The sequence below is a fragment of the Amia ocellicauda genome, chromosome 17 (genome assembly GCF_036373705.1).
Source record: "Amia ocellicauda isolate fAmiCal2 chromosome 17, fAmiCal2.hap1, whole genome shotgun sequence".
Taxonomy (NCBI): Eukaryota; Metazoa; Chordata; class Actinopteri; order Amiiformes; family Amiidae; genus Amia; species Amia ocellicauda.
The window spans coordinates 6,090,918-6,113,153 of record NC_089866.1 but is presented as its reverse complement, the minus strand read 5'-3'; the positions used below and the strand labels follow the sequence as shown (position 1 = coordinate 6,113,153).

The 22,236-nt window shown below is 37.3% G+C and overlaps 1 protein-coding gene across 1 annotated transcript in view; it reads right to left on the bottom strand.

The window, feature by feature from the left end:
* Positions 1–22,236, bottom strand: part of rab26 (RAB26, member RAS oncogene family) — a 91,587-nt gene that overhangs the window by 35,603 nt on the left and 33,748 nt on the right. The window contains exons 3-5 of the mRNA XM_066689339.1: positions 14,190–14,231; positions 12,112–12,178; positions 4,669–4,721 (exon numbers count right to left, since the gene is read on the bottom strand). Coding sequence (XP_066545436.1) covers positions 4,669–4,721; positions 12,112–12,178; positions 14,190–14,231 — 162 coding nt within the window. The remainder of the gene's footprint in view (positions 1–4,668; positions 4,722–12,111; positions 12,179–14,189; positions 14,232–22,236) is intronic.

Below are 22,236 nucleotides of genomic sequence, written 5' to 3'. Positions count from 1 at the left end.
TTGATTGTGCCACTTGGTTTTAAAAAGCAAGGACATTTTTCTTTTCACCGAATTTCACTACTGTGGGGAAAAAGAAACTGGAAACGTATTCCATGTGATTTATGTTACAGGATCTCTTCAATTGTCCAGTGGGATTCCTCCCCAGTAGAATAAGAATCATGAATTAATCACACGGAAAGGACATGTTAATGATGATGAAAAGAATATGGGAACCAAGGAGTTGTACACTTTAACATCCCTAATGGATGTGAACCAGACACCTGTCTGTAAGAGCGAATATGGGCTAGCATCGATAGCAGCTACATGTGGAAATTCAGTTTACTTGTAGAGCAATTAACATGGATTTCCTGAGAGATTGGGATGATGGTGCCAGGCCTGAATCATGAATAAATTAAAACAAATAATTGCATTAAAAACGTATTTTTCCCACAATAAGTACTTGGTTATTAAAACCAAGAATCTGAATAGGTACAATAATATTCATCAAGTTTCACAGTCATTGCATTAATTATTGAAATGCATCCTCTGCTCACGTTTTTCATTATGCCGAAATTGCAGAGATATGAAATGTTAATCAGATGATGGAGAGGGGTTTTACAAAAGCACAATATAGTAACTTATATCCTTAAGATTTCACAGTAGACATTTGAATCTTTTATTATGATTTTTATAATTTAATTATTTAGGAGAAAGAGAGAGAGAGAGAGCACATTCATGCACGCCAGTGTTTTCTATCCTTCACCTTGGGTGCTGGCACAACCAAGGCAACAATATTTCATAGAAAGGATCTGAATCAAAACAAAGTTTAATTTAATTTCATTATTTCAGAAATAAAATGAAACTATGTTTTGATTAAAATATAATAGTCTTGTCCAAATACTTCTACAATGAGAGTGCAGCTACAGACACCCATTCTATTATATAATTTGGAGCTAATATGGTTACAATCATGAACAGGCTCAACTCTGAGAGAACAGCCCCCCGAAACACACACACACACACACACACACAAACCCCTTTGCAACAAATACTCTTGCAGACCCAGTGTGGGGGGGTCTACGGTTCACAAAGCAAGGCTTCTTCTCCGAGTGCGTCTCATTAGAGATTGCAGAACATTTTTCTTTGGCTTTCTCAAGGCTACGTCTGTAGGCCTCTCTGCTGTTTTTAATTTACTTTGTGAAATCTCGCAGAGTGAAACGCCTTCTTAAATTCATTCCCACAAGGTCAGTGCAGAACACACTGACCTTCCAGAGCCGAGCAAAATAGCAGGAAACTATTGAGAGCGAATTTTAGCCGAAAACGGGGAAGACATCACTATAACAAACAAAACCATAATATATATATATATATTATATATATTAGTTCTCTGCAAGACAGACCATCATAACCTTCCATTTTAAATGAAATGTCCCTTTTCCTGGCATTAAAATAAATTAACTTCTTTCTGATGTCACACTAAACTCTCCAAACACGCTGCATATTCAAAACCACCAAAGCAGTCTGGAAACTATTGCTCCAAACCACCCAGGAACTACAAGAGTTCAGACAGACTTTCAGACAAGGCAATAGCTATAAACATATATCTGATCCCGGCAGGCTGCCAGGTGCGAGATCATTTTATATTCAACAGGATTTTGGTCAGAGAACAACACCGGAAGATTGTACCTTTATTTACAATTAATAAGGATCCATTAAAATTTTTGGAGGATCCTTAGGCATGTGCATTTAGTAATTAATTTACTTGCACCAGATTTGCTTTCAACTATTAATAGATCCTAAAGGGTGACATGTACAATACACACAGGCTGTGGGAGCCTTTATTTGCACTTCATTTAAAATGATTAACATAATTAAAACTCTTATTATGCACCCATCATAGTGACACCAGAAAAAAGCTTTTAGGCATTTTACCACTAATTTAGCAGCAAATGTGAATTTCTGAGTCTGTTTAACCCTCGGCAATGGAGCTTAGATTACACAAAGACTATGTATTTTAGTTCAATTTGACTTTTGCACTGAAGATTCCTGTTTTAATGCACCGTCCTTCATGCTTAGTTAGATAAATCTCACAGCAACAGTTTTAGGCGTGGCCTGTTTATTTGCTTTTTCGTTTTTTGGAGAGTGAGGGAAAATAAATTAGATTTTTAATAAACTGACAGGATCGTCTCGTTTTACTACAGGGCGACGCAGAAAAGCTACGATTTCTGGATTATAACAATTTGTAATCTTGATATAAAGAAAGCCAGCCAGATGACAGCCTGTTTGAAATCGGTTTATTTGTAGCTTGGGGCGAGTCACCAGAAATACATTTTAAAACTAAAATAGATCACCAGAATCACTGATCAAGGAGGCGAAATATAATCAGGATGAGTAGACAGAGATGAACAGCAAATTATAATGAAATATAGCACCTATATTATAATACCACAATAGGCTACAACCTCCACCCACCAAACAGAAAATTGCTGACCGTGCATCTCTAGAACGGACAGGGAACAATACAACATTATGTTTGCTTTGTAAATGTCCAGTTGGACATGGTCCACATATCATGACCATAACTCTGCTCTGTGATTCCCTGTCCAACTGTCCCTTTCCAGGACCACTACCAAGAATGCTTGAAGAAAAAGGACAAATAGTACCTTGAAATTAAACACAGTCTACTACAGCTCCTACCACAGAGCTAACTGCAGTTCGTTGCATTAGTTGGGGTGTAGAGTCCCCTCCCCCCACACCTCCCTATTCCACTTTAGTATGCAAGATGTTTCTCCAAATGTTTCTTCTTTCGATGCTTCACGGTGATATGGGTTCTCACAAAGCCGCCTGTATATTCATTAAAAAACCCAATCGAACTGTGAACCTTCTAACTGTCCATTTACAGCATGAGAAATCATAGTAGTACATTTTGTGATTAAACAGCATGTTTCGAATTTTAAATGAGACTTCATATGTATTTTCTCTTGCTCAGGATAACTGCCTTTGTCTGGTACTCTTAGAGAACTTGAACAACACAGTGCAGAGTCGAGAATACCACGGCTATGGACAAGAAAATAAATGTAGCCAGTCGGTTTGATATTAAAATTAAAGTCAAGATGGTATTGGAGGCTGGAGGACAGTAGAAAATAAGCAGGTCCTTTTCGCATTAATAATTATTTTCTTATTTCTTATGCATTTCAGCCTGTTCCCTTTAGCAACAGTCCTCTGCAAAGAATCTCTGCGGAGGAGGTTTTCTTTTCCCTTCAAAAAAAAAAAGATGTTGACACAAGTGGCTTGTTTTGCCAATCAGTGGCATATGCATGAGATAAACCTGTTTGAGGCAGAATATGTGCTCAGACCGCCTTATAATATATGAATACGGTTAAGATAGTTCACCAACAGTCCTTGTGTACATGTCCCACTGAAGAATGACAATGAAAAGACCAGCTTGTGTTGTATTTCACCACCAGTTTACTCCCATGCAAAAACCTCGTAGTGGATTTGGCCAGAAGAACTTCCGACACTGCCAGCGCCATCACACATTTTTGAAAAAAGACAGAGCCATTAGGCTTGCTGAGGCAAATCTGATGTTTATCACAGATACTCTCTTTAGAGATCAACTCTCAAAAGCTGGAGACAGAGCTTCATCCCCCCTGCTGTCTCTAGGACACACTGTCGAAAGCCATGTTGTGAAAGTTCGAATGCAGAAAAAAAAAAAAGAGTAAATGAACTAGATATAGTTGTCTGTGCCCTTGGTGGGAAGTACAAATGTGTGGTGGTATGGACTTAATAATACACCAACTCAGTTATTTCACAAGCAAGATTTCACTTCAGTGTGGAAACAAAAAGCACCACTGGTCTGGGGAGATAAAACCAAATACGACACCTGCATTAAACATATGAATGAAGGCCTATATTGTGCCTACTGGAAAAGGCTGAGCTGAAGTCATAAAAATGGATGCTTCTTAGATATACTCTCAGAGGCCTTCTTTGATTTATTTATTTTTTAAATCTGCTTTTTTTTTTTCCTACTTGATTTATTTTATCCGCCTGATATGTTATTTATTCTCCAGGTCCGGTGGAAAGAGACACTTGGCACTATCATAAAATGGTCTTCAGAAATACTCTGAAATGGATTCAATTAAAAGAGCACAAATAAAGCCTAAATTCCTCTGCCATATCTACTGTTGAACACAGCTTTACAATCTGAACAAGCTACACTTGCTTGATTGAAACCTTTTTATTTTTATTTTCCATTTCTCGAGTTGCAGTGTAGATATAAACAATATATCGTGATCCTCGTGTCCGTTTAGCTTTTTCTCCACTTCATCCATCTTTTGTGTTTTACCTTTAAAGAGGGATACTTGTTTCATACATTAATAAAACTAAATTACAAAAGGACCAGACTTCCCTCCGGCTGACAGTTACTCACAACTGAAATACGAAATAGAATGGCCTTTATTTTGATCATTATAACAGCTGGTTAACCCCTCTTTACCTCAGTACTGCTCATCTGAAATGACATCCCTCGTTTAAAATAGGCCAGAGAAAAGTGCTCCAAGTACACAGAGATGCTACCATCCCTTTAGACACAAAAAAGAAAAGTCTACTTCAATAGCTAGCTGTAGGTCTGAGACAACCATGTCTAAAGCTATATTTATTCAGCGTTACTCTGTGAAAAAGGTTCCCTACCTGAATGTTGTCAAAGGATGTTTTGTTGGTGACATCGTACAGCAACAATAGAGCTGGGGAAAGAAACAGCAGATTAATTACCAGGTTTATACTGAACCCTGGAGTAAGAAATAGTACAAAAGTTACAAGGAAAAAAACAAAGATACTGATTTAAATTTGTGTGTAGATAACGCTTCGTCCTTTGGTAGTATTTGTTGGCTTTTATTTTCTCAGTATGTTCTTCTCTGAAAGATTCAAAAAGGCTAAATAAGGACTCTAATATCCTGTCATGGTTAGAAGAATGATTGCTGGCTCTTAAGTCTTTTCAGACACAGTTCTGTAAACCACTGTGTTCAGAGGATATACGGCTCGAAAAAGGCGGCCTGATTTGAAAGCTTTTATCTGTCTTTCACAGATTGTAAAAAAAAAGAAAAAGAAAAACAACAACAACAGACAACAAGAATTATAATTAAATCATCCAAAAAAAAAATCAAGGCTTTCACAAACTGGAATAAGTGCTTCACTGCCACTGACAAGGCAGGCTCTAAAGATCGATGGGTTTCTGTCATCAGTCAAAACTGACAAGGCAAAAGGTTAATGGAATCTGAAATAATAATAAAAACCTTTTATAGTATATAGTTGCCTAGACGGTTTAATTCATGATTACTGATTTTTGTGTTTTTGAAGCTAAAAGGAAAAACAAACAAATGTTTTTAGCTTATCATTGTTAATGGAAGCAATTATTTGCTTTGTGGCTTTTGAACTGGGAATGAAAAGGTTATGCACGTTCACATGCCTGTATTATAGCAATCGAGACTAATAAAGTGCAACAGAAATGTCTGGTTAGTTAAAAATGCAAGTAGTCAACATAAAAACACTGCATCTATATTTCAAAGTTAATTAGCCTCCATCGTTCTACCATCAGTAAGACTGCTGTGGTGTGCACCATGAACACCATGAGAATGATAACTAATCTCAGCTTTTCACCATTGTCATCGTAAAGCATTTCCCTTGCGTTCCTCCCTTCAGTGTGAGAACTATAGTAAGTATGACTCACGCCCTAGATGTCTAGGACTCGGAAGAGACTGGTAATGTAATTTAGTGCGGCAGTGTTCAAGGAAACCCTTGTTGAAAATTTGATGGAACACAAAGTCTCACATGATCACCTGGCTAGTTCTAAATTACTTAATTGGTCTAATTATTTGAATAATTGGACAATTTAAAAACTCCTCTCCAGGCCTGAGATTATTCTATAGCAGGCTGTGCCAAGAATTAAAAGATGGCTGCTTATAACTATATAGACTTAAATATCACATACATTAGATCACAGAATAAATAAAAACCACAGAAAATCATGTGGATAGAAATATCGTACATTTTAGAAATTGAAGAGCATTCGACTCATTATTGTCACTAACAGACACTGGAAAGCTATATTCCTTACATTCATATTATTTTCCAATTACAAAGTCGTGTTTCAGCATGTCAGTGTTTAACATGCCTAAACATAGAAAGAGGGCCAGTTAAGCTTACTTAGGGGCACTATGGACAAGTAAAGTTCATTTGGTGGGCTATTAAAGTCCAATAAATAAACTATAAAGATGGGGATCAGATGAATTGTGTTGAATGAGAAAAACATTTTCTGTTTTGTGCGAATCCAAGATGAGATTTAAGACTTTAGACTAAATCACTCCCCTCTATTGACGCAATGCATTAAATCCATCAAATTGCAGCAGTGATGAGGAGTTCTGAGATTTCACACTCTTTTAAGTATATTTTGTTGAACTGTTTTATTTCAAGGATAATGTCAGAGATTTTCACAAAGGCTCCACAGTACAAACCCTGTTTTTCTTCAGGGACAGTTTGAGGGACATTAAAGGAAGAACAAGAAATCTTATTAAACCAATTGTATCTTTCTGGAAAACAAAATATACAAGTCACAACATGAGTTTAAGGATGGTGACAGAACTAGACACACACAAAAGCATGACATTTATAATTTACTCATGTGGAGCATCCCTGACACCATCTCTCTCGCCGCTGAACTGTTGAATTTATGATTCATGCGGCTCATTGTGGATTATTCAAAGAGAAGAGAAAAAACAAAACATTTAGAGTAATGTCCTTGAAAACAAAGAGAATCTGTCGTGTTACAATGTGACAACAGCATTATCCCAGCTTAGCCTGCCAGAACAGAACTCGCTACAAGAATAAAATACATACCCTTTTCAAATTCCAGCCACACAGACAGACCCGGTCGTCACAACAGATTTAATTGGCAGATTGTTAATCAGAGTACTTAGCGAACAGAAGTCGCCCCAAGGCCCAATATTGTTTTTACAAGAGTCTCCTTGTTGGATGTCACTCACTATGTGCTGCTGTAGAGCCGCACAACAAAGCACCACATGAATAATCTCTTCAACACTGGGAGCTATTTAAAGCGCCCATTTTGTGTGGTACTGTGACTAAATTATGTGACTTTAAATATGTTAAATATGTTCACTCCATGGGCCCAAGCTTCTCTCTATTAAACAATCCATACCAAAAACTACCACTTAACAGGCCAACAAGTGATGCTTAACTTCTTGACAATTCTTTCAAGCAATCAGAATATTTTATTATTTAGAGGTATGGTTATCAAAAACTTTTGTGTGGCCTACTACTGTACTAAGATGTCAATGCTACTTACTAATGATTACTGATGATTAATGACAAAAGAATCTGCAAACTTTTAGGAATTACCATTATGAACCGTGTGGAGGTCTGTGTGTATGCTGTTTTTTATGGTTTCCAAATTGGTTAATTACCAAATTGGTGTAATTGTTTAATTAGCTAGATACATTTAAACACCTATCCAGGCCCCAGTATAATTATAAGCAACTGTACCTTGAATCAAACACATGTTTAGAGCATCAATTCTAAAATACGTCTTAATTTAAATGTCAAATTGAATAATGCATTAGACAAATACAGTAATTGAGGGCTCGGTTGGAATGAAAACCAGCATCCACACGGCCCTCCAGGAATTGAGTTTGAGACCCCTGCTCTAAAGAAAGGAGGCTTTATTTATTTGGCAATATCTGGTTCACTAAAAAAAGGTAACAATAAATGTTCAATACAACAAGTTTAGGAAGCAGGCTACAAAAGAGAAAGTGCTTAGATTAGGGTTTGTAAATCTGTGGATTGAATATTTAACTTCCTAAGCATTAATTGCGCTGTATTGGCTTATCACTACCCCCTTTTGCTGTGCGTCATTTATATTAATTTATTCATTAAAGCAAATTCGTTGGTTGAATTCCATCAAATTCTTTGGTTTCCCCGAACAAGAAAATGTGCTTCAGTCTATTTGCATTGTGAACCAATTCATTAGCTGTGAAACCTCCACCCAACAGGCAGGTTAGGACTGTCTACTGGTCGGTGTTCGCCTTCTTTTGTTTAAATCAGGCCACTGAGTTTAAAATCCTACTGTTAATATGCAGGGTCTGTCCAACAGGAGTTTACTTCCATTGGAGATTAAATGCAGTCGTTTTATTTATCACCTGCTCTCACTCACGCCTTTGCACAATTTTTTTCTGCATTTTACTGGCTACTGGGAATAAGATGAGCTCTAAATCCTGTATCATGAACTGCAAGGGTCCAGAGGAATAGTTAGCAACATCTGGCTCGACTGTCTTAACATCACATCTGGTTTTACTGAACGACTGTGGGATATTCATAAAACATTTACCACTACACTAGTTTATTTTTTAGGATGATAATTTAATTGTCCCTATAGGCCGTTTAAAAATGTCCTTGAACTCTGTAGCATCTACAGTTGCAAATAATTGTATTTTATTCTACATTTCTGGCGCAACTGAAAATTATTAATGCAGTGAGAATTTTTTTCTCTTTCTAAACATCCATATAATGATCTAGTGTTTCAGACAACTGGGACTTGCACATAAAAAAAAAAAATATATCTTTTTCTTCAACATCTTCAAATGTTTGACACTAGATAGTTTGCCCAAAGATATATATGTAGCATAATGTTTGATACGTTTTGATTCAGATTTTCCCTTGGAAATACCATTGTGAAAAGTTCAAGCTTTACACAACTAATTAAGGAAACTAAAAAAGTATATTACGCATAGTTTTAATGTTATAATCCAATTATTAGGATATGAAAAAAAAAATCAGTTAGGGTAGTTCTTCTTGCATGACATTGTATTAAGTTCTATATCTATTTGTAAAATAAAATAAAAAACATTCCTCACTGTTTTTGATCCACAGTGTTTTAACCTTAGGAGCATTCAACTGCTTTTCACAGTATCTCTACATAGGAAAAGCCCTGGGTGTTTGTTTTATAAAACATAAAAGGTTCCCTGAGGGAGTTTCACCTCTTTTAAAGGAAAATATGAGCGCTGTGCTTCCAGTGATGATTCAGGTGCAACAATTACCAATGTACAGGGAGTTTGGGGAGGTTAGGTAATGTTTCAATTTGAAGAACTGCTTTCTCAAGTCCTTTTAAACTTTAAAAGCAATATTTATTGTAAGACAAATACATAATATGCAGACAAAGATGCACAAAGTTCACCCATTATGCATCACTGTGTTGCACTTCAGATTTACATTTAAATTACATTTGCCTTCTAGGTGCAGTAAAGCCTGGAAAAGAGATTCTATTCACCAAAAACATTTTTTTTTTTACCATGTACAGCCAGTTTCATTTTCTCGTTCACATCTTGAGTGGTAAAGATCAAATTAAACTTTGGCTTTAATGGTTTAAAAAACGAACTAACTGCAACCACAAGTTATGTGTTAGGTTTTCATTTTTGCTTATTCTTTTCTCTGTTGAATTACATATGAAGAAGAAAGAACCACGATTCAGTCTTTTCTAACTTTACCTGCTCTATTTATGTAAATTATCCAAAACAGCTGCCTTATTAGAGTCTTTGAAAGCCCAGGGAAATGGAAACACCCTCACATAACACGGATATATATGAAGAGACGCGTTTGGCTCCTTTCCATTGTATGTTCCAGTTGCATGTCCGGTCGGGACTGTACAGTTCAGTCTCCTTAATAAAGATCGGCCAATTTCGAAGCATTGACAGACAAAGGATGCAGCCAGCTGGCTTTGGCATCTTATTTCTCAAGCTCTATTAACTTTCTGAAAACAATCCAATATGCTCTGAAGCATGCTACAGCAAAGAACCGGAATCTCTGGGATTGCCGAGCGTGAAGGGCAAGTTTAATAGGAAAGAGGAAAACCTTACTTCTAATAACGGAAAACCTGTCACAGAAACCTGCCTATTAGTGTCATTCCCTTGCAGATCTTCCAAAGACACATGTTGGGTTTCCCCCGCCTTTTAATCCTGATTCCCAAGGGATATTTAATGTATTACTATACTTAAAATGATAGCATGTAGCAACTTATGGTACAACAAAGTAGAAGGACTAGTCAACTAGTGTAACACTTCCTGGCTATCCCCACGGTCAACGTCATCATAAATCTGAATTCAATCTGTATACGTTGGTCATATTTTAGGCCATTCTGTTGTACTGAAACAGAAGAAACAGATATTCCAACCTGGGATGTGCATCTACTTAATTAAACACTGAATATACTACTCTGTGTGGATCATAAACGTGTTCTTTGTGTATGCAAGAAATTGAATAATACATTTTAAAACCATCGTCTGCAAATCTGAACCATTGGTTGTAATTTGTTAAAAGAACAGATGCAGTTGTCTAAAACTTGCATACGTTTTCATATCCGTTTAATCACGGTTTAATCACGGTCACATATTCAAATTGGTGAACTCCTGGCAACCAAGCAAACAATGCTCACTTGTAGCATTACCTTTTATTTTAATATTACCTTGAGACAACAGCTGGTTTGTTAGGTATATTCTATAAATAGACCCATCTCCAGTCCCTTATGGTGTTTTTAAATCACTAATCAGTACCTCTAGGATTTAGATGAATAAGGACAAGTTGCTTAGTGGGGCATTTAGACACAGATGTGTTCCAAATCTCATCTTAATTGGCTACAACACTCCTTTATGACTGCAATGTAATTACAGTGCACACTGTAAACACATCATCAAGGCTGCCTCGCAAATATAAGCTTATAACTTCATAATAAACAACTGAGATACAGGGAGATATTACATCAGCATAACACAGCCAAACTATTATTCAGTATCAGATCATCCACTACTTGGTGTATAATATACATTCATACATATGTTCAAATTCATGTTCCAGAGATAACAGATCCAATTCATTGTCACATTCAAATCAGATTTAATGATCTCACTGAAAATGGGCAGACTAAAATAAATGAATGCATAGCCTACAATTTTTACCTTCCTTCTTTACTGGTTTATCTTGGAGTTGCTGAGTGTCAAACAGCCAGATGCATAATTATCAAGTGCACTTGGTCAAGATTATAATCAAGCAATATATTTAAAACTGCAATTCTGCACAGGAACCCTACAAAGAGGCACTGTGGGTTAGAAGAGCTTGTGAGATGTACATAAAGACCTCTTCAAAAACCTGGAGACACATTTTTGTTGTTGGCTTCAATTAAAATAAATCGCCAACCTGAACTTGTTGTTTCGAAGGTGAACATTTCTGTACTTTGTTGTTTTGTGCACGCTGCAACAACAGGATCTGAAAATCTAAACTAATAAAGCTCTGCACCGCCATCCCTCGCACTCACAGGTGCATCATTCTTCAATCGCCCGCTCTCACCGGGGAGTAAATTAGCATCGTTATTGCCACAGGTCTTCTGTACACAAACGCTCATCAGCACTACTGCCACGCTGACCTGTAAATGTGTGGGAGGTAATTGTCTAATTGTTCTCTGCATTTTTGTGTCACCCTTGATACCCGGCTGGTATGAAGCGGCCCATAACTCCACTGGCGTGCGCCTCTCGTCTCTCTTTATCACCAGCGACAACAAAGGCTGGCGCAATGCCTGTTTTTACAACGTGACATAAAAACATAAAAATAAATAAAAGGCAGGATGACATCTGCTTCTTTATGATAATGTTATGAAAAGACGCTGAATTATTAAAATGAAACTTTATGCCACGTTCGCAACCACACAAAAAGAAGAAAGGACATAATCTTCAAAGTGATAATTAGCCCCCCACCGCAGCCAGAGAGACGCAATGATGAGTGCAGGGCTCATCTCCCATTTGCAGGACTGTGAACTACAGCCAAATCTCAAATACTTCAAGAGACAGCATTCAGGATTCAAACACTAAAGCTTACAAGTAGCCGTGTAAACCCCTAATAAACCACACTTACAATCCGAGCCACACCTGCTACCAGAAAAGAGGTACTGTCATATCGAAATGTGTCCCTCGTACTAAAACTGGACTGTAGCATCTTCTAACGCCTCCATACTAGACTATAACTACTGTAGGTCAAAGGTCAAATTCTGAAAACCAGTGTGGCCCCAGTGTTCGATCTTACCATGAGCGTCGCGGTAGTAGGCATGTGTGACGCTGCGAAATCGCTCCTGCCCTGCTGTGTCCCATATCTGCAAGAAAAGAAGAGATGAAACAGACTCAATCACAGCCACCCTTCGGTCCGTTCAGCTCGTCACCCCCTCGTCAAGCTGCTCATTAAAGGGATCTGAACAAACTCCCCAGCGATGTGGCTGAAGCAACAATTTGGGAACATTCAAAAACAGACTGGATAGGATCCTTGTATCACTTAGATACTAATGAACATCAAACGAGCACGATGGTGCGAACGGCCTTCTCTCGGTTGTACACTTTCTTATGTTCTTATCTCTGATATGTCTGATGCATCTTTCTGATACTGGGGTGCAACAACTCTGTACTTTGTAGTTCTTTGTGCTCAGTTTATTGCATATCAGATCTATCCAGTTACAGAAGCAGAAGCAGAAGACACTCAATTTTCTTTGCTGCTACCAGAATGAATAAGCTCAATTTTCTCACTCAATTTTCTTTGCTGCTACCAGGATGATCAACAACCCTCCCAAAGCACACTTTTGCACCGTATGCAAATTTGACATGTTTCTTAATTACACCAGCGTTTTAGTCAAAAATGCTAATTAGGAAGAGCAGCTGTCCTCATACCTGTGGTAGTCCACTAATTACCTCCCCCCATATTGAGGATTCGCCTCTTGCACGAACTGTTTTCTCTATATGAATGAATTCCCAATCCACTTGTATGCATTGTATTCCCAATGATCTTACTTGAAGATTTAACCTCTGATGTGCAACCTCTAATTTCCAGCAAACTTAATCCGAAACAGTTTCCTGAAATGATTCCTGAGATGTAGCCATTTTAAAAGCTACTTCTAAATCACTGGTCCAATCAGAGTGAATCACTGGTCCAATCAGAGTGCAGTTTCATGTGTTTTAATTTAAAGTATTAAGCATTTAACACATCAAAGAACATCACTGAACAAAGTCTTTCACAAGAAACAGCAGCTTTATAGAACGGTTAATGAATTTGACTTGTATCTATCATTCCCATCATTACAGGAATTCTGTACAGAGGTGCACAGCAAAAGATTAACTGTGTGACTGTAGCTAATTGATCAACCTAAACAACCGTCAAGCTAATATTCCATAAAAGATGTATGATCCAGTCATTAAATAGTCATCTGTCATTAGAATCTTTATCTGGGTTAGTAGATCTTTAGCATTGATGATTTGTATCTGTCATTTAATCATCCCAGCAATGGTTAATAATGGGATGCATCCAATAGTAGGCAGATCATGTTTACCCTTTATGTAATGGTTATTTAACAACCACTACTGCTAATAATAATAATTATACAGGAACCGTACGTTCTTGCTTTGAATCAAGTGTAAATCTATATGCCTTGAAAATTAGGTTTCAGCTTTTTCCCCCATTTTCTTCATTAAACCCCACTGTTGTCACCAATGCAAATGCTTGTTGTCACTCAATTCCAAATCCGTGAATATACCCATTGACTTTTAACACTCAACATTGATCCTATAGCACATAAAAAATAAAAAAGTTGTTTCTAATTATATTGGTTAAACCCCCAGCAGGCTTTTTGTGTACGATTTTAATTGTGTTTTAAAAAGCAGCTACTGCCTCTAAGATTGAGCAGAGTGCCTGGCCGGGAAGGCTAATTATGTTTGTCATCAACTTTCCTTTCTGAAACGGCTGATTATGTTCATTAGCATAACTGTACAGTAACATGGCTAGCCTAAGAGTGGCTGATAAGGTCCCGATTCAACCCAATTTCCATCCGAATATTGTCAAGATGGATCAGAACAGTGTTTGTCTTGTTTCGTGTCCATGTGGGCTGAACCCACCTAAAACCTCTCAGTGCTGCCAAGGATTACTTCTATAATATCAAATAGATAACTGAACTTAATTAATGAAGTACCAAAACTATGAATTGGCAATTTGGGAAATGCTATCGTTTTTTGTAGTGTTCAAAAACAAATGAAAATGAACTAATAATTGGGATACAAACACCTTAGTAGATGTTTCTTCAATGATTACCATTTTATAATAAAAATAAAACTTGAATTTCTTACCTGCAGCTTTACCTTGACTCCATCAATGTTCAGTACTTTATTCTGAAAAAGAAAAAATCACATAACTGCATTGATATGAAGGAACTAATCAATCATATTATTTAAATTCCTCTTCTAAGAGGTACCAAACATATAACTCACAGAACAGTAAGTGAATTTGATGGTTTTTTGATTGAATAACTAACTCACATCTTCAGTGTAAATAAATATAATATGCGTACAAATGTTTTGATGCCCCAGTAGTATAGCAGGAATTGAACAACATAAATCCTTTTACTTTTGATGTGCAGTGAAATATTTTCTTAGTGGTGATGATCAATAACAAATAACAAGTGGACAGGTATTAATTTATTTGGGTAGATGCACACACACACACAAACACACACACACACAGTGTAAGATAAATCTGTTAGTATTAACACTAATTCATCTTCCCTTCTTTACACAGTTAACGCTATGTTGTTATAGCATGCTTAAGCTTGAATTGTTTTACATAACTAAGTAGAGTCTTATGTAAATAAGAAACCCCAGAGAGACCAAATACATAATGAATGAAGAGCTGAAAGTTCAACAACACAGAACTGATCTTATAAAATATGTTCAACTCAGGCAAAGGGCTGGAGCAGCTTATACATCTCTGTGACAAATCCACTGCAGGAGTCAACAGTTAAAAGGTTTTCTGTGCTCTTCCATTTCGGTTGGCGATTCTGAGGCATTGTCAGTTGAGTAGGAGTCACAGATGCTTCATGCTATATAGATGATAGGAGTGATATACATGCTTGCTGGGAGCATGGCAGATGCTGCAACAAGATTCTGAAAATTGGTATTTCATATGAGACACATATGATATCATAAATAAATGTAATATATATCATATAGGGGAAGTGACCCAATTAAGCCCACGTACCATATAAGCCCACTTGTTCTTTTATTTTGAAATACAAAAAAGATAGGAAATGATCTGTAATTCAGGAAATTTTTCTTGAATTTGGTGACCAAACTTGGCGAGTGTTGATTAGAATTGTAAAATGAAGACATTCATAAATAAAATGAAACCTTATATGATGAATTTGCTTGGTATTTAAAAGCACTATTTTGTATTTGAAAACATAGATTCCATGACTTTGAGAAAATTGAGAAAGACTGTTGATGACCATAGTAAATCAAAACATTTTAGAAGCTTCTTCAGATAAAACAATATTTAATGTTCTATCAATTATTATAATCTTAAAATGTAATTGTTTTTGGCTTAAAAGGAACAGCGCCCTTGAAAAGCTTATTAGCACATGGTTTGAAACCAGAATACTTATTTAATATGTTCTACCAACAATAATAAACATGGTCTAAGTTGTAAAAAATAATGTATTTTATTCATTATAAAGATATTACATGTTTACATTAACTCTATAAACAATTATTGAGGTTAATTTCCCACGGGCCACCGTTGTTAATAAGCCCAGAACACATTGCACCTCATATTAAAAAAGCCTTAAATTAATTAATATTACTCAGAATACATCCTTTTCATTCATGAACTTAACTACTTACCTTATTTTCATTATGGGGACTAATTATAGGGACTGCAATAACATAATGGAAGCTTGCTGAGAATTTCGTACGGATCACGGATGGACAGAGAAGAATAATTTAGTATTCTTAGAGTAAAGTATTTTGAGAAGCTGTTTTTGCAAAAGACCTCTGACATGGGACTGCCAAGAGTTTACATTTTTGATGGTCATGCCTTGCGACCAAGGTCAGCGTAAACGGGCTTGTGCTTCTCCAGCTCCCAACTCACCTCACCCACATCCTCCAGCCACTGTACAAGACAGTGTTTGGTGAAGTCAAAAGTAGGGATGCACCGATATGAAAATTCTGGGACGATATCCGATATTCATACAAGAAGATCGGCCGATACCGATACCAGTATTTTCCTATTATTTATTGACCTACAGAATGAGAGCAGGTCATGTGCGTCATTCATATTTTGTTAAAGGTACAAGAGTTGAACAAATCGGATGCTTAGTTAGACGCAATAAAAGCAGCACCATCAGACAGAAATATCGGTCAGAAATATCTGCCATTTTAAAGCAATCAGCCTCAAGTGTCCACAAATCTTGCTCCTTTTTCTGAAGCACCTGTACAGACTTCCACAGCCCCAACAGCCCCGGCCCCAATCCCAACAACCAGCACACCAGCAGAGCAAACTCCCTCTACAAGTGCAACAAATACATGTGATGGAAATTAGTCTCAGATAATATAAAAATACAATTTTAATTGGTTAGGTTGGTTATTTGAGGTCTGAATTCAATAATCTATAAAATATTAAGTGCTTAATCAATACAATTTGAAGTATTTACTGTTAAAACTCTTGTGGGATTATTTGGGACACATGCGGGCTTAAAGGGTACATATGTACCTTATAAGCCCACTCTGGACTTTTCAGTTTTGCAATTAAATAAGTTAATTTAATTTAGTAAATTTATGACAAAATCTACCACAAGTGTTTAGATGAGAGATTCATCTTTGATTTAATAATTTATTGGGAAGTATTCACATATCTATAAGAAAACATGTAAAAATGTTGGTGGGCATAATTGGGTCACTTCCTTTACAGAAGAAACATTTACATTTTAAGAAGCTTCAGGAATGTAGATACCTTTACAAATCACAACTGTGTGGACCCAGATGTTTCCCGTTTTATTATTCAAGGAGTATGTAAATATATCATATGCTCAGCCATTGTTATCTCAGATGGTAGTTATGTATTTGAGAGCAGGATCTTTGTGAATGCTATATGGGCCAAGCAACCTGCTTACACATCCTAATGATCTAAAGGAGACCAGCCCAGGAGGCAGGCATGAAGGCAGCTTGGCCATTAATAATATAAAAATATGTATTTTCCATCTGGCTGTAGACCATTAGTTTCTATTGATTTAGAAGTATGTGGTTGGTTGATGCCTGCATGAATGACAAACTCCAAGCATTTAAGTGCACTGATTGATCCCAAACGATTCCACAGCGAAAATATGAAAACACCATCGCATTATATATATGTACACGTGGGCTACAGGCCACTCAAGATAATTCCTTTCATGTAAAGTGAATGTTTAACTTACTAACTGTAACATAGTGACACAAATATATATCCAATAAACACATCTTGTTTTCTGAATACTACAAAAGGCAATTTTGTAGAATAAATAAAGATGACAAAGAGAGCTGACAGGCTGTGGCTCAGCTCTAGACATGTCCAAGTACCAATATGACAAACAAGGAACAAGGAAACTCTAGAAAAGCAAAGACCTCCTGTGCACTGAAAAAGCATAGGCTGCTGCACAATCGCCCTTTAAACTAAACATGATCAACATTTATACCTTGTAGGAAGACCCACTATTACACTATTGTGTGCATGCAAATAGTCCCCCTCTCTATACCATTTTGGGTTGGGAATTGCACTAAACAACACTACACATAGAAGAGGAAAGGAATATAAAGGCACCCACAAGGTTTTATACTATAAAACTGGTCTTTACCCCTTTCACCAACTCAGGTCATGTTTTTTTGTTTTGTTTTGCCAACTAAAAGTCCCTGCTACATCACACAAACCAAAGCTGTGTGGCTTTGTTGTCTCTGAAGAGGCCTTAATGAATTGTGAACTTGTTGAGACAGCAGTGAGTTAGGGCCGAGTTCTCACAATAATTTAGCATCAAGGGGCACCGAATTGAAGAATGCAACCAAGGCAATAGGGCAACAGTATTCCAAGTAATTACATCTAAAAAAAAACTAAAAAAAAACTATCAGTTACCAGCTTTTTCACTGCAGTACACATCCAAAGCCTTAGCTTCCAAGTATGTCTACTTTAGTTAAGGAATGGTGATGGAGAAGTATTTCTACCTCAGTTATTCATTTATTTTAAATTAGTTACACACGCACTGCCTATTTTGGGGAGCGAGAAACTATCTGTTATACCTTTCTTCAACAGGCGACAGTAATATCACAATTTAAACCTCAATTATGTCTCCCCAAAAGAGTAAGTACACATACCACTTCGCTTCACCTATGCTTCCCACCGGGTAATACAGCACTTCACATGTGCTTTAATCTCCAATCAGCCTCACTTCATCATGGGTTTAACCTGTAATTATTGGGAGCACGACTGGGCCAGCCGCCTTGGTTGAAACTGAAAGGATAATTGCCAGGAGGTACGGGGCCCTGTGAACGTAAGGGAATTCAAACTTGCTCAAAATTCATATAATCACAGTTATGTCAAAGGCATATTGTAAGAAAAGAAAATGCATGCTTTGCACATAGGGTACATGAATGTGTGCTTTTCCAATAGAATTGTGCAACGTGACTAGTTTGGTTACATAAGCACTTTTATAATTATTTCAGTCTCTTTCGCTGGCATTTGTGTGAATCATAATGAAGCCCATTTACATTTCATGCAAGATTAGACCAGATTGGCTTCAATTCATGTCCAATCTTATTGCCAACCAACATTTCTGTGGATGATTTTTTTTACAGATTTCAAAACTAACCAAATCGAAGTGCAAGCGAATTCAAATCACGTTATCTAACAATCACGTTCAAATCTAAATACATCATTAATTAGAGCCAGGCATAAAAATCCAATCTACTGGGATTAATTTTTAAACTCAAATCACCAAATAAAACACTCAAATAGAGGTACATTTTTATGTTTTCATATTAAATACTCTGCATTTACCTCTCACACACACTATACTGCGAAAGAGCTGAGTTTTTATTATATTCTAATATGCAGTGAAACTGTGTACATACAGAATTAGGTCTAATTAACGAAAAGGGGGGAAAAAAAACTGAAATGAGAGAAACACCAAACATATCTAGTCTTTTATCAAACGGACATCTATAGTGTATGACTGACAAAGATGAAGGTCTTGCCACTTCCCCAAACTAATTTTCACTGCCCTTAATTGCAATTGAATTACTAACATGATTAACATTTTCAATTATTTACACCGGGATTGCAAAAATTAGAGGGAGCCCATTCGACAGCATATAGTATTTATAGCCTCTCTCCCACCGAAATGTGAGGACTCCGAAAGATGCATTAGACCTGGACGTTTAAGAGTTTTTCATTATCAGAGGATAGCAAGTAAATAGATTAATTACACCCAAAGGCAGGCATCCTCCATCATTTCTGTCCCTGTATAAAGATATAATAGAGGCGCAGTTTTATTTCTCCTGTCATTGCTGCACGGGTTGCCTAAAGCTGCTATCTGCAGCTCTGCAAAGGCCCTTCCCCATAATGAATGGCTGCATGCTACATTATAATTCTGCAAAGTTCTGCCAGCCTTCTGTTTTTATTGCTTACCTCACAGCCCTGCTGCACAGATGGGGCTGATTATTATATAGTGTTAGTTTTATGTCCAGGATTGCTACGGCTACAGTCAAAGACAACATATCCGGTCTCCTGCATCAATGATGTGAAACAGAATGACCTTTCTCCGTGTGTGTTTAGAAATGTGTTTAGAAATTGTAACTTTGCAGTATACAACGGCCGAAAGGTGGTAATGATACCAAAGGGGAAAGTTTGGTTTGATCTATAGTTCAATCAATGGAATCTGAAAAACTCGGCACCAGAGCTGAAACAGAACGTAAATGCAGGATACCTCGTCTGTTGTTTGTGCCGCTCAAATCAGACCTAATGGAAATCCAAGGCAGATGGAGTTTAAATGACTGTGCTGCCTACATTTAAAAAAGAGAACAATGTTGCAAAACTCTGAAGTGATGAATCAATCAGAGTTCTGAGAGCATTTGTATCAAGAGAGGCAAAGGTCAGAAATGATGTAGCATTCAGAGCACGGAAAGTTTGGGGAATGTCATTTTGCAGTAATTTCCTCTGAGTTCAGTCATAATTGTAGAAACAAGGGAGAGGGAGGCGTTATTTTAATTCACAGACTTCAATATTAGCAGCTTGGGGTCAGAACATGGACTTATCAGAAGTCAATAAACATTCTCCGGTTTCATATTTTTGGTAGTTCTCCAGTTCCTAGAAACAGAACTCTTAACAGAAATTTGAAACCCATAGACCTTGTGTACTCTTATCCTTGTGCTTTGGGGAAAATGTTCATTTTGCAGCTGGGAAATATTATATATATATATAATACTAATACTGTGTTTGACCCCCTTTCGCCTTCAGAACTGCCTTAATTCTACGTGGCATTGATTCAACAAGGTGCTGAAAGCATTCTTTAGAAATGTTGGCCCATATTGATAGGATAGCATCTTGCAGTTGATGGAGATTTGTGGGATGCACATCCAGGGCACGAAGCTCCCGTTCCACCACATCCCAAAGATGCTCTATTGGGTTGAGATCTGGTGACTGTGGAGGCCAGTTTAGTACAGTGAACTCATTGTCATGTTCAAGAAACCAATTTGAAATGATTCGACCATTGTGACATGGTGCATTATCCTGCTGGAAGTAGCCATCAGAGGATGGGTACATGGTGGTCATAAAGGGATGGACATGGTCAGAAACAATGCTCAGGTAGGCCGTGGCATTTAAACGATGCCCAATTGGCACTAAGGGGCCTAAAGTGTGCCAAGAAAACATCCCCCACACCATTACACCACCACCACCAGCCTGCACAGTGGTAACAAGGCATGATGGATCCATGTTCTCATTCTGTTTACGCCAAATTCTGACTCTACCATCTGAATGTCTCAACAGAAATCGAGACTCATCAGACCAGGCAACATTTTTCCAGTCTTCAACTGTCCAATTTTGGCGAGCTTGTGCAAATTGTAGCCTCTTTTTCCTATTTGTAGTGGAGATGAGTGGTACCCGGTGGGGTCTTCTGCTGTTGTAGCCCATCCGCCTCAAGGTTGTACGTGTTGTGGCTTCACAAATGCTTTGCTGCATACCTCGGTTGTAACGAGTGGTTATTTCAGTCAAAGTTGCTCTTCTATCAGCTTGAATCAGTCGGCCCATTCTCCTCTGACCTCTAGCATCAACAAGGGATTTTTCGCCCACAGGACTGCCGCATACTGGATGTTTTTCCCTTTTCACACCATTCTTTGTAAACCCTAGAAATGGTTGTGCGTGAAAATCCCAGTAACTGAGCAGATGGTGAAATACTCAGACCGGCCCCGTCTGGCACCAACAACCATGCCACGCTCAAAATTGCTTAAATCACCTTTCTTTCCCATTCAGACAATCTCCTGAACTCCAAACTGAATGTCTTGACCAGGACCACACCCCTAAATGCATTGAAGCAACTGCCATGTGATTGGTTGGTTAGATAATTGCATTAATGAGAAATTGAACAGGTGTTCCTAATAATCCTTTAGGTGAGTGTGTGTATATATATATATATATATATATATATATATATATAAGCTCAAGGAAAGCACCACCAACACAATGGGTAGAAATCCATATCCCATTTATCGTAGTGCCAGCAGCAAAGCATTTATTTATTAATTATTTTTCATTGATGTGGCATTTACAGAGAGAAAACTACAACTTGATTTTTGTTTTGTGTTTTCATGTACTGACCTACATCCAAATAAACTAACAAACTAGCAATAAAACTAAAAAAGTTTCACACCATTACAAACTTTTTAAAGCTGACGAATCTGATTAAGTGACTGACGTAACCAACATGCAAACATTGTCCTATTTGTGTTTAAATGCATTTGAATAATAAAGTATCAAGAGGTTGTATCACTTGAAACTACTTTTGTATATAATTTGCACTTACTATCAATAAATGTTGGCCTGTGGTATTTTAAAATGCATTACTTAGGTTAGATCTCGTTTCTTTGGCATTGACCGTGTCTGGGCTCCTATAGGACTTCCTTTCATTTGAAAAGGGTTGAGGTTGCGACCTTTGCAAGGCTTTGTCATAGTTTGTTCTGAAATTAGCACACAACATCTTACCCCTGAACCTATATTGGCTAACCAATCTCCCTTGGAATTAACAGCACTTATCCATTATTGATAATGTCTGAAGGGGAATTGATGTCTCGTGGAGAGTGAAGAAAATACATTGATTTAGAA